Here is a 14424-nt window from a genome sequence, read left to right on the forward strand (position 1 = left end):
ACATTTGCCACTTGAAAAACAGATCTGAAACGCGATGATTTTTCTTTTATATAGTTATTGAGAAGCCACATCAGCCACTGTAATTTACGAAAAGTTAAATAAGTAATTAAAGATAATTAAGGGTCACTGTAGACCATTTTGATAGGTGTAGACCATTTTGATAGTTTTCTCTTTTGTGAAACTTAAATTAAACCGAGGTTATAGATGTGATATGGCATAGGTCATCCTTCGATCGATTGTAGAACTTGGAAACCCATTCAGGAAATATTCGTTCACATTTTTGTTGAACGCAGTTGGTTTTTACCATCCTGTATTAAAACATTTCCTTTTATCAATAGTGCAATTTATAAACGATGTTTTGTGAGTAGAATAAAATTTCCAATGGCAAACTTAACTGCTTTTTCGACGTTATTTTACCAGCTAACTAAAAATAGGAAAGCCTTGAACCCTTTCCACTATACTTAGTTAGTATTAAGATTCTTTTACAGAGTGTGCAGTGGAGCTGACGCTGAGGTCATTTAGTATTTGGTTATATCATCGCTAGTCTCACTGAACTGTTCCGAATTCTACATGTCATATGTGGTCTGGCGTCTCCTTACCAGCAACAGGTCCCAGGTCGAAACTAGTTAATTCCCTAAAAAAAAACGCTCAGAGCGTCGCTGCGCGAAAGTGGTAGGAAGCCACGATATAGAACAGACACCACCATGAATGTTTAGAATCGTCGGCTGCGGAGGTGTCTCGTCAGGAGTGTTGGGAGCAGTATGTGTTCAGACACACTTGTACTCTGCCCAGCATTAAACTCTGATGTTAGTTCCGTCCTGTTTTGCCGATCTGCCCAGTCTACGACGTCATACATCTGTAATGAGGAGTGGCCCACCAGCCCCACGACGTTCGGACGTGGTTTCGCGACGTGTTGAGGACACTCACTACAGCACTCCTCGAACACCCGACGAGGACCTGCCATCACAATCTGCCCTCGCTGAAACTCAAACAGATCGCTCACCTTCCCCGTTCTACAAACATGCAGCGTCCTCAGTAACACTACAGGCACCGTGCGTGTGTCAGTCCAGCAGTCATTCCTCCCCAGGTGACGCTGCTGCCGTCTTTATTTATTTATTGTTCCGTGGGACCAAATTAAGGAGAAGTCTCCATGGTCATGGAACGAGTCAATACATGATATTATAACACGATAGTAGAAACAGTTAAAATTAAATATAAGTAACATATTCAGGCGACAATTCGTAGTTTAAATAAAGAAAAGCAACAATGTAACACTGGAATTTGCTTAATTCTTCAGCTCTTCCAGGAGCTCCTCGACAGAACAGAAGGAGTGAGCCATGAGGAAACTCTTCAGTTTAGACTTAAAAGCGTTTGGGCTACTGCTAGGATTTTTGAGTTCTTGTGGTAGCTTATTGAAAATGAATGCAGCAGAATACTGCACTCCTTTCTGCACAAGAGTCAAGGAAGTGCTTTCCACATGCAGACTTGATTACTGCCTGGTATTAACTCAGTGAAAGCTGCTAACTCTTGGGAATAAGCTAATACTGCTAACAACAAACGACATTAAAGAAAATATACACTGTGAGGGCAATGTCAGGAATCCCAGACTATTGAGTAGGGGTTGACAAGAGGTTCTCGAACTTAAACACCACATGTAGCTCGAACAGCCCATTTTTCAGCCATAAATACCCTTTTTGAATCCGAAGAATTACCCCAAAAAAATAATACCATATGACATAAGCGTATGAAAATATGCGAAGTAGACTACTTTCCGTGTTGGGCTGTCACTTATTTCAGATACTGTTCTAATGGTAAATAAAGCAGCTTTTAGTTTCTGAACAAGATCCTGAACATGGGCTTTCCACAACAGCTTACTATCTATCCGAAAGCCTGGGAACTTGAACTGTTCCGTCTCGCTTATAATATGCCCATTCTGTCTGATTAAAATATCAGTTCTTGTTGAATTGTGAGTTAGAAACTGTAAAAACTGAGTCTTAGTGTGATTTAGCATCAAATTCTTTTCCACAAGCCACGAACTTATTTCATGAACTACATTATTTGATAATGTTTCAATATTACTCACAAGATCGTTCACTACCAAGCTCGTGTCATCAGCAAACAGAAATATTTTTGAATCACCTGTAATACTTGAAGGCAAATCATTTATATAAATAAGAAACAGCAGTGGCCCCAGCACCAACCCTTGGGGAACGCCCCACTTAACAGTGGACTGGTTTATATCGATAGTAGGTCGGTGGTCACAATGTTCTGATTGACCAGTGTATAAGAAGAAATGAGAAAATCGATAAACGCTCATGGACATTTTATAGTTAGCTTTACTGATCTGTGATTTCAGCTGTCGTATAATATTCATCATTGAGCTGCATCATTTCGGAAACGTGCCGTATACAATGTCCTTAGAGTGAATTCGCAGTGGCAGCGACGACGTACGCCAGACGTCGTCGACAGAGTTTGCCCGACAACATCGCCCAAAACCTTGCTCGCGGTGCTTCCGATCTCTTACGTCAACTTTTGGACGTGATCATGGACATTATGTTAGGATAGGAGGTGACGCACTCTGTTAAGGAGGTCAGAGTGTATTGAAAAGTGCGTGGGTGTGACAGGTGGAGCGGCTCCTCTGTGCATGAAGCAGAGTGCTGCTTTACGAGATTTCTGTTAAAAATTGGCCAGCTGCGAGTATGTCTCGCGCACCGAGAGTTGTGTACGTACTTAGTTCTGCGTATGTGAAGTTCACTTATCCCGGGAATGGAGGATACTGGCGAATTTTGCGTGTTATTGACATTGATTCTGGAAAGATATCAGTCGCAGGGATTCCAACACATACGAGAATGTTTTAATTTCCAGTTTAAAGTTGGATAACAAATGACAGCTGCGAACGAAAGGCTATTTACAATTTGTACAGAAAGCAGATGGCAGTTATAAGAGTCGAGAGACATGAAAGGGAAGCAGTGGTTGGGAAGGGAGTGAGACAGGGTTGTAGCCTATCCCCGATGTTATTCAATCTGTATATTGAGCAAGCAATAAAGGAATGAAAAGAAAAGTTCGGAGTAGATATTAAAATCCATAGGGAGGAAGTAAAAACTTTGAGGTTCGCCGATGACATTGTAATTCTGTCGAAGACAGCAAAGAACTTGGAAGAGCAGTTGAACGGAATGGACAGTGTCTTGAAAGGAGCATATAAGATGAACATCAACAAAAGCAAAACGAGGATAATGGAATATAGTCGAATTAAATCGGGTGATGCTGAGGGAATTAGATTAGGAAATGATGCACTTAAATTAGTAAAGGAGTTTTGCTATTTGGGGAGCAAAATAACTGATGATGGTCGAAGTAGAGAGGATATAAAATGTAGACCGGCAATGGCAAGGAAAGCGTTTCTGAAGAAGAAAAATTTGTTAACATCGAGTATAGATTTAAGTGTCAGGAAGTCGTTTCTGGAAGTATTTGTATGGAGTTTAGCCATGTATGGAAATGAAACGTGGACGATAAATAGTTTGCACAAGAAGAGAATAAAAGCTTTCGAAATGTGGTACTACAGAAGAATGCAGAAGATTAGATGGGTAGATCACGTAACTAATGAGGAGGTATTGAACAGAACTGGGGAGAAGAGGAATTCGTGGCTTGGTTGGTAGGACATATTCTGAGGCATGAAAGGATCACCAATTTTGTATTGGAGGGCAGCGTGGAGGGTAAAAATCGTAGAGGGAGACCAAGAGATGAATACAGTAAGTAGATTCAGAAGGATGCAGGTTGCAGTAAGTGCTGGGAGATGATGAAGCTTGCACAGGGTAGAGTAGCGTGGAGAGCTGCATCAAACCAGTCTCAGGACTGAAGAACACAACAACAACGAACAACAACAACAACAAATGACAAAAGAAATGTAATTACTGATTAGCAGTTTCGGATTTTTCCCTTTATTTGTACTGTGAAACATTACTTCTTGCCAAATTTCACGATCCTGGGTCAACGAGGAAGCGCACTATAGGTTTTGATGTGTGATTTGGCGATTGTCAAAATATGAGACATAATTGACCGTATCTTTTGAAAGAACTGACTTAGAAACTTAATGTTTGTTTTTCTCCTTCCAGGAACTATAGAACTTAGTACGTGACAAAATTTTGAATTTCATGCGCCAAACTGTTCCAGACAACAAGGACCTTAATAGACGGACAGACAAACACAAAGACAGATGAAAAGATAACAATTTTTTTCGTACTATATAATCACAGTTTAACAATTATCGGACTCCTCTGCATGTATAGTTCAACCTTGCCTTTTGCCACATTTCATGGTCCTACTAGGTCAACGCGAAGTACCCTACAGTTTTTGATGACTGAGTTTGTATTAGCATCGTGCCGGCTACTGTGGGAGTCAGCAGTGAAGGAGAGGTTGCGGCAGGAATCGAGAATCACCGGTCGGCGCCACCTTGATAATGTTCAGCGGCGCTGCGCTGGTCGGTGTGCAGTCGATGCCTTAGGACTGCACATTTTCATTGCACGGCCGTAGAGGCTTAAAATTTTTACACCACCAAGGGAAAATCGACTTTAGTATGTGACATAAATTTGAAGACAGACGACAAAGCGCTCCGGTAAAGGTTCCGCTTTTAAATGGCCCTGAGCACTATGGGACTGAACATCTGAGGTCATCAGTCCCCTAGGACTTAGAACTACTTAAACCTAACTAACCTAAGGACATCACACACACCCATGCCCGAGGCAGTATTCGAACCTGCTAGCTGTGGGTAGAACTGGGCTGGCTGGCTAGGCGTAGCGCGCTACGTGCCGTCGGCTCTGCGCCGCGGCTGCGAGAACTGGCCGCCAGGTGTCTCCGGCCGTCTGCTCTGCAGCTGGGGTACGTGGAGGACTAAGCGGCCACCGGCCGCTACTGCTAGCTGCTGGCGTGGTGGGGGCCGGGCTACCGCACAGCCGAGAGATCCGGGAGCGCAGTCAGTGCCGTGCTTGGCTCCGGTGCCTTCGCTTGTGTGCTCGCAGTGCGGTCCGGCTGCTCCCGAATCCTGACTGTGTGGCGCACGCTATGAGGAGCTTCTGACACCTGCCGTCTGCCACACTCTTCACCTATCACCAGGTGGAGCCGGCCGCTATGGACTGCGGAAGACCGACGAAAACCTGCGCCATGCTCAAGGTGAGTGGCAAAGCGACCTTCCCGCCACCCTCCAGGCGCCTCATCCGTCCACGTTGTGTACTCGCCATCCGACTGCCGAAGTTACGTACTGGACGCCCACCTCCCTGCATTTTTCGTTCTTCAGCCACGACGCACGATGTATCCCGTGAGCAGTGGTCCGTATTCAATGTCCAACGATCATAGAAGCAAAAAACTCTATGCTCTCTTCATCATAAGAATAAACATCACGTAAATATTACACCGTATATTCTTCTGCGTTTCCTTGAATCTCCTTGGATTTCGTTTCACGTGGAGGGGAAGCCACGCTGTGACTACTACAGCCAAGTACGCTGTCCTCCATGGTGAGTGTTCATCGGAGGTGAGGATATCATCTGGAGTTCCCCATGGAAGTGTAGTAGGTCAGCTGTTGTTTTCTATCTACATAAATTAGCTTTTGGATAGGGTGGATAGCAATGTGCGGCTGTTTGCTGATGATCCTGTGGTGTACGGAAAGGTGTCGTCGTTGAGTGACTGTAAGAGGATACAAGATGACTCGGACAGGGTTTGTGATGGGTCTAAAGAATGGCAGCTAACTCTAAATATACATAAATGTAAATTAATGCAGAAGAATAGGAAAGAGAATCCCGTAATGTTTGAATACTCCATTAGTAGTGTAGCGCTTGACACAGTCACGTCGATTAAATATTTGGGCGTAACATTGCAGAGCGATATGAAGTGGGACAAGCATGTTCATTGGTAGAATTTTGGAAAGATGTGGTTCATCTGTAAAGGAGACCGCATATAGAACGCTGGTGCGACCTATTCTTGAGTACTGCTGGAGCGTTTGGGATCGCTATCAGGTCGAATTGAGAGAGGACATAGAAGCAATTCAGAGGCGGGCTGCTAGATTTGTTACTGGTAGGTTTGGTCATCATGCGAGTGTTACGGAAATGCTTCAGGAACTCAGGTGGGAGTCTCTGGAGGAAATGAGGCGTTATTTTCGTGAATCGCTACTGAGGAAATTTAGAGAACCAGCATTTGAGGCTGAGTGCAGTACTATTTTACTGTCACCAACTTTCATTTAGCGGAAAGACCACAAAGCTAAGAGACATTAGGGCTAGTACAGAGGCATATAGGCAGTCGTTTTCCCCCCGTTCTGTTTGGGAGTGGAACAGAGAGAGATGATGCTATTTGTGGTACGAGGTACCCTCCGCCACGCACCGTATGGTGGATTGCGGAGTATGTATGTAGATGTAGGTGTAGATACAGAAGTAAAGTCATAGGGATACGTTTTATTCTGTGTTACATGCACATAACACGGGCAAACAGTTTTACCAGAGCATTAGACTTGGACAGCACTGGACAGTCAGCGGTCCAACTAATAGTGTGAGCAATTGCAGTTCAGACATAAAAAGAGACGAGCAAAGAAACTATGATGTTGTTGTTGTTGTTGTCGTCTTCAGTCCAGAGACTTGTTTGATGCAGCTCTCCATGCTACTCTATCCTGTGCAAGCTTCTCCATCTCCCAGTACCTACTGCAACCTACATCCTTCTGAATCTGCTTAGTGTATTCATCTCTTGGTCTCCCTCTGCTATTTTTACCCTCCATGCTGCCCTCCAATAGTAAATTGGTGATCCATTGACGCCTCAGAACGACCCGTTCTTCTAGTCTAGTTGTGCCACAAATTTCTCTTCTCCCAAATTCTATTCAGTACCTCATCATTAGTTATATACCAATCTAATCTTCAGCATTCTTCTGTAGCACCACATTTTGAAAGCTTCTATTCTCTTCCTGTGCAAACTATTTATCGTCCACGTTTCACTTCCATACATGGCTACACTCCATACAAATACTTTCAGAAAAGCCTTCCTGACACTTAATTCTATACTCGATGTTAATAAATTTCTCATCTTCAGAAATGCTTTCCTTGCCACTGCCAGTCTACATTTTATGTCCTCTCTACTTTGACCATCATCAGTTATTTTGCTCCCCAAATAGCAAAATTCATCTACTACTTTAAATGTCTCATTTCCTAATCAAATTTCCTCAGCATCACCTGATTTCATTCAACCACATCCCATTATCCACATTTTGCTTTTGTTGATGTTCATCTTATGTGACCTCTCATCTTATAAGACCTGTCCATTCCATTCAACTGCTCGTCCAGGTCCTCTAGTGTCTAAAGAAACAAAATATCTTCGAAAGTCATTTAATTTTTAAAAGTAACGAGATAATATTCGGCAAAACTCCAACACTATCGCGCGCTTCTTAGGTGATCAGACACAAAGCATAAAATGCTCTCGTTCACACCTTACATAGGATTCTAACTACTAGCAAGAGTGATGAAAATTAATAACTACTGTAGGGAGTCCACCGAACTGTTGAATACCGAAGCTAATGAAGGTATTACCTACAGTTAGTCGTCTAGTAATCTCTTAGCTCCTTTCTTATCCGAATACGAGAAATACGTTTCAGTTCTGGAACTGTCATGTGCTACGTTGATAACAAGTATCCAACACCCAAAAGAAAGGGTGCGCCGCAATTATATTAGCTACCGCTGGTAGACAACAGGAAACAACGATAACGAGGAAGTAGATCAGAAAGGACAGAGAATAGTAGTTCCTTATCGCATCTTCATTTACTGACTGAAATCAGAAGCACTTTCGCGAACATTTCATAAAACATGTTCGCATCAGTCCTGAGTCATACGGCAAGTTAATAACGTCGATATAGTAAGGGATCGATCGCTGTCTACGAGAGATTAGGACTAACTTCGAGGTTTATGGCGACATGCAGATCATTCGAAAGCTTAAAGTTCTGTAATATCAGCGAATACAGTCAGCAAAAATGTATGGGAACCTGTGAGGCAATTGCATCTCCATGCCGACGATATCTACAAGTACTTAACGTAAAATATTTGTTTACCTTTCGTGATAATTTGATGAAATTGGCATGCAATTCGCTCACCTCATACTGTTCATTGTAGACATATGACGTATTTTTCGAAGTGGAAGGTTTTTCCAGTCTGCTTTGCAATTTGCCAACCTACACTATGTTTCGATGGCACGCAATGAGTAGGGGGAAGCAATATATTAGATACCTCATCCAGAAACGCACCCTTTCGAAACCTGGGCAGCAAGCTACACCGCGATGCAGAGCGCCGAGTCTGCCACTCGAGTTTGCTAAACATCTCCGTAACGCTATCACGGTTACGAAATAACCCTGTGACGAAACGCGCCGCTCTTCTTTGGATCTTCTGTATCTCCTCCGTCAACCCGATCTGGTACAGATCCCACACTGATAAGCTATACTCAAGTATAGGTCGAACGAGTGTTTTGTAAGCCACCTCCTTTGTTGATGGGCTACATTTTCGAAGGACTCTCCCAATGAATCTCAACCTGGTACCCGCCTTACCAACAATTAATTTTATATGATCACTCCACTTCAAATCGTTCCGTACGCATACTCCAGGATATTTTACAGAAGTAACTGCTACCAATGTTTGTTCCGTTATCATATAATCATACAATAAAGGATCCTTCTTTCTATGTATTCGCAATACGTTACATTTATCTGTCTTAAGGGTCAGTTGCCACTCCCTGCACCAAGTGCCTATCCGCTGCAGATCTTCCTGCATTTCGCTGCAATTTTCTGATGGTGCATCTTCTCTGTATACTACAGCATCATCCGCGAAAAGCCGCATGGAACTTCCGACACTATATTCTAGGTCATTTATATATATTGTGAAAAGCAACGGTCCCCTAACACTCCTCTGTGGCACGCCAGAGGTCACTTTAACGTCTGTAGATGTCTCTCCATTGAGAACAACATGCTGTGTTCTGTTTGCTAAAAACTCTTCAATTCAGCCACACATCTGGTCTGATATTCCGTAGGCTCTTACTTTGTTTATCAGGCGACAGTGCGGAATTGTATCCAACGTCTCCCGGAAGTCAAGGAAAATAGCATCTACCTGGGAACCTGTATCTAATATTTTCTGGGTCTCATGAACAAATAAAGCGAGTTGGGTCTCACACGATCGCTGTTTCCGGAATCCATGTTGATTCCTACAGAGTAGATTCTGGCTTTCCAAAAACGACATGATACTCGAGCCAAAAACATGTTCTAAAATTCTACAACAGAGGGACGTCAGAGATATAGGTCTATAGTTTTGCGCATCTGCTCGACGACCCTTCTTGAAGACTGGGACTACCTGTGCTCTTTTCCAATCATTTGGAACCTTCCGTTCCTCTAGAGACTTGCGGTACACGGCTGTTAGAAGGGGGGCAAGTTCTTTCGCGTACTCTGTGTAGAATCGAACTGGTATCCCGTCAGCTCCAGTGGACTTCCCTCTGTTGAGTGATTCCAGTTACTTTTCTATTCCTTAGACACTTATTTCGATGTTAGCAATTTTTTCGTTTGTGCAAGGATTTAGAGGAGGAACTGCAGTGCGGTCTTCCTCTGTGAAACAGCTTTGGAAAAAGGTGTTTAGTATTTCAGCTTTACGCGTGTCATCCTCTGTTTCAATGCCATCATCATCCCGGAGTGTCTGGATATGCTGTTTCGAGCCACTTACTGATTTAACGTAAGACCAGAATTTCCTAGGATTTTCTGTCAATTCGGTACATAGAATTTTACTTTCGAATTCACTGAACGCTTCACGTATAGCCATCCTTACGCTAACTTTGACATCTTTTAGCTTCTGTTTGTCTGAGAGGTTTTGGCTACGTTTAAATTTGCAGTGAAGCTCTCTTTGCTTTCGCAGTAGTTTCCTAACTTTTTTGTTGAACCACGGTGGGTTTTTCCCGTCCCTCACAGTTTTACTCGGCACGTACCTGTCTAAAACGCATTTTACGATTGCCTTGAACGTTTTCCATAAACACTCAACATTGTCATTGTCAGAACAGAAATTTTCATTTTGATCTGTTAGGTAGTCTGAAATCTGCCTTCTATTAGTCTTGCTAAACAGATAAACCTTCCTCCCTTTTTTTATATTCCTATTTACTTCCATATTCAGGGATGCTGCAACGGCCTTATGACCACTGATTCCCTGTTCTGCACATACAGAGTCGAAAAGTTCTGGTCTGATTGTTATCAGTAGGTCCAAGATGTTATCTCCACGAGTCGGTTCTCTGTTTAATTGCTCGAGGTAATTTTCGGATAGTGCACTCAGTATAATGTCACTCGATGCTCTGTCCCTACCGCCCGTCCTAAACATCTGAGTGTCCCAGTCTGTATCCGGTAAATTGAAATCTTCGCCTGACTATAACATGCTGAGAAAATTTATGTGAAATGTATTCCAGATTTTCTCTCAGTTGTTCTGCCACTAATGCTGCTGCGTCGGGAGGTCGGCAAAAGGAGCCAATTATTAACCTATCTCGGTTGTTGAGTGTAACCTCCAGCCATAATAATTCACAGGAACTATCCACTTCTACTTCTCTACAGGATAAACTACTACTAACAGCGACAAACACGCCACCACCGGTTGCATGCAATGTATCCTTTCTAAACACCGTCTGTACCTTTGTAAGAATTACGGCAGAATTTATCCCTGGCTTCAGCCAGCTTTCTGTACCTATAACGATTTCAGCTTCTGTGCTTTCTATCAGCGCTTGAAGTTCCGGTACTTTACCAACGCAGCTTCGACAGCTTACAATTACAATACCGATTGCTGCTTGGTCCCCGCATGTCCTGACTTTGCCCCGCACCCTTTCAGGCTGCCACCCTTTCTGTACTTGCCCGAGGCCATCTAACCTAAAAAACCGCCCAGTCCACGCTACCCAACCCCTGTTACCCGTGTAGCCTCTTGCTGCGTGTAGTGGACTCCTGACCTATCCAGTGGAACCCGAAACCCCACCACCCTACGGCGCAAGTCGAGGAATCTGCAGCCCACACGGTCACAGAACCAACTCAGCCTCTGACTAAGACCCTCCAGTCGGCTCTGTACCGAAGGTCCGCAATCAGTCCTGTCGATAGACAGATAGTGTTAGACTATGTTGCCTGTCATCGGTTTTCGAAGTAATGAAGTAACCAGTGTCATAGAAAATCCTGCGTTGACCATCCTAAAGTGGTGTATGCAATGATTACACCCGCAGATAGTGTTAGACTATGTTGCCTGTCATCGGTTTTCGAAGTAATGAAGTAACCAGTGTCATAGAAAATCCTGCGTTGACCATCCTAAAGTGGTGTATGCAATGATTACACCCGCAGATAGTGTTAGACTATGTTGCCTGTCATCGGTTTTCGAAGTAATGAAGTAACCAGTGTCATAGAAAATCCTGCGTTGACCATCCTAAAGTGGTGTATGCAATGATTACACCCGCAGATAGTGTTAGACTATGTTGCCTGTCATCGGTTTTCGAAGTAATGAAGTAACCAGTGTCATAGAAAATCCTGCGTTGACCATCCTAAAGTGGTGTACGCAATGATTACACCCGCAGATAGTGTTAGACTATGTTGCCTGTCATCGGTTTTCGAAGTAATGAAGTAACCAGTGTCATAGAAAATCCTGCGTTGACCATCCTAAAGTGGTGTATGCAATGATTACACCCGCAGATAGTGTTAGACTATGTTGCCTGTCATCGGTTTTCGAAGTAATGAAGTAACCAGTGTCATAGAAAATCCTGCGTTGACCATCCTAAAGTGGTGTATGCAATGATTACACCCGCAGATAGTGTTAGACTATGTTGCCTGTCATCGGTTTTCGAAGTAATGAAGTAACCAGTGTCATAGAAAATCCTGCGTTGACCATCCTAAAGTGGTGTATGCAATGATTACACCCGCATTTGCATGTTGAGGTTTGTGTTACAAGACTACATGAAAAATTGGATCTGAGGTATGCGATACGCACAAAGGCGAACTGAAAACATATAAACAGTGCACACTGCAGCCGCGTGTCTTGTTCATATTTTATCCAGGTCTGATTGAATATTTCTGCAGCTTCACACAGATGGTACTTCATTGTAGACAACTGCATCGTCTGCGGAAAATCTTAGGTATGGGGCGTAGTCAAATGAAAACGAGACAGATGGGAAAAAGTGAAGTGTTTATTATCTTAAAAGTAATGGTTGAAATGGCTCTGAGCACTGTGGGAGTTAACATCTGAGGTCACCAGTCCCCTAGAACTTAGAACTTCTTAAACCTAACTAACCTAAGGACATCACACACAACCATTCCCGAGGCAGGATTCGAACCTGCGACCGTAGCGGACACGCGGTTCCAGACTGTAGCGACGAGAACCGCCTGGCCACTCCGGCCGGCTGCCCTAGGTGGGATTCGAATCTGGTACCGTAGCGGTCGCGCGGTTCCAGACTAAAGCGCCTAGAACCGCTCTGCCACACCGGCCGGCCTGAAAGTAATCGCCATAGCTCGTAAAAGATTACCGCCATTGTGAAACAAGACAGTCGATCAATACCTTCATGAAGAATGTTATTTGAAGGACGCTGCGGAAGTTTCGCTGGGACGTCCTCACACCGGCCCATGGGATTCCTATATTTTTGGGCCCCTGAGGAAAGACATTGGTGCCGGTCGATTTGCTTCGAACGCCTGGGTAAAAGTGACGGTTGTGTGGACAACCGAAACCATTTTCCCATGAAGGCACTGGCTGTCATGTGTCACAGTGGGACAAATGTATTAACAGTTATGAGGATTACTTTTGAAAACCCTCGCGTCTGCCTGCTCGGTGGTAGCAAGGGTTCCCTCTGTCATCCGCTCGGCCGTACCACCAGTTTTTTATTACGAGCCTACAGTTGGTCCTTCCGATCAACAGTACAGTTTTTGTGAACGCAACAGTACCAGTGTCTACCTCTAAACCTCAGCAGTAGGTATGACATTTTAATTTGTTTGTCTAGTGTTAACTTTATTCGCAACACAATTTGCCGGCGGTGCTCCCATATACCACTGAATGTACCTCAAAAATTTATCGTTGTACGACTCACAGATCAGGAGACATGAACATTGAGGTGCTTGAAAGACAAAATTTTGCTTCAAATGAAGCGCTAACGACCCAGAATGTACTCGTCCAGTGTTTGATAATGAGATCACAAAGCGACTTACATCAAACTTGAAGCACAATTTCAAATCCACGCTTACAATCTTCACGTCAAATATTTTTAAAACGCCAACTCCTTTGGGAATTCTGAGTCGGCCTTGATCCAAAACGCTTTGTTGTTTGATCCATAAAATTTCGGGTGTGCAGCCGCTTGAGTTTGACTTCTTCTTCTTCTAATATTTCGGCTGAATACTGCCCAGCTATCTTCAGTCAAATTTATGTCGCTGCACGCCCGAAATTTTATGGATCAGTATTTGCGCCGCGAAAATATGAAGATGCACTTTGTTGTATGATTACTTACTTATTCCCAAAACTAGTTTCAGCGACAAACATCGCAATCATCACTGGGTTCTTTAAATCTAAAACATGCAGAAAATAACATAGTTATAAAAACACTGCAACAAGTTGTTACTTTTTACTCTTCGTTTATTGAAATATTGTTTCCTGTGGATACTTTCATACTACCTTATTTATTGTAGGTTATGGCATGTTTTTAAAAATTGTTGTCGCTGTTTGCGGCATATTTTCCGTACTTTTTCAAAAAAAGTGGTTCAAATGGCTCTGAGCACTATGGGACTTAACATCTTAGGTCATCAGTCGCCTAGAACTTTTTTAGAACTACTTAAACCTAACTAACCTAAGGACATCACACACATCAATGCCCGAGGCAGGGTTCGAACCTGCGACCGTAGCGGACACGCGGTTCCAGACTGTAGCGCCTAGAACCGCTCGGCCACTCCGGCCGGCCGTACTTTTTCTGTTGCCGTATTTTTTTCAGCATACATCCCTAGGCTGTTGCTTAATCTGTCGTGTAGTCACATTCGTTGTACGGCGTGCAGCTAATTCTGTACACAGAAAAATAAAAACTTTCGGAATTTATGATACAAAACACTGCGCCATCTTGCTATTCGCATGTGTCACGTGAAATGTATCGCATGTTGCGAGAAGGCTACGAAATCTCCAACAGTAAAAATGTGTTAATCTCTTACAGTGTTTGTATACCTATGCTATTTTCTGCATGTTTTAGATTTAAAAAGCGCACCGATAATGTCGATATTTGTTGACGAAACTAGTTCGGGAAATAAATAAGTAAACATATAACAAAGCGTTTTGCATCGAGGCGGACTCACAGTTACCATATTGTTGTTTTCCTATCCAAACTCAGTCCAAATAGAAGAGTTCCAAGATAATTATTACGGCAACTCATTTGTAATCAGTTTGAAACTGTTTTATA

The 14424-nt window shown here is 43.2% G+C and overlaps 1 protein-coding gene across 1 annotated transcript in view; it reads left to right on the forward strand.

The window, feature by feature from the left end:
• The first annotated feature begins 4971 nt into the window (after positions 1 to 4971).
• LOC126293300 (chondroadherin-like protein) overlaps positions 4972 to 14424 on the forward strand; it is a 329161-nt gene continuing 319708 nt past the window's right edge. Inside the window, exon 1 of the mRNA XM_049986431.1 lies at positions 4972 to 5163. Within this exon, the coding sequence (XP_049842388.1) occupies positions 5122 to 5163 (42 nt within the window). The 5' untranslated portion in view covers positions 4972 to 5121. The remainder of the gene's footprint in view (positions 5164 to 14424) is intronic.

The sequence above is a fragment of the Schistocerca gregaria genome, chromosome 10, assembly GCF_023897955.1.
Source record: "Schistocerca gregaria isolate iqSchGreg1 chromosome 10, iqSchGreg1.2, whole genome shotgun sequence".
NCBI classification, from domain to species: domain Eukaryota; kingdom Metazoa; phylum Arthropoda; class Insecta; order Orthoptera; family Acrididae; genus Schistocerca; species Schistocerca gregaria.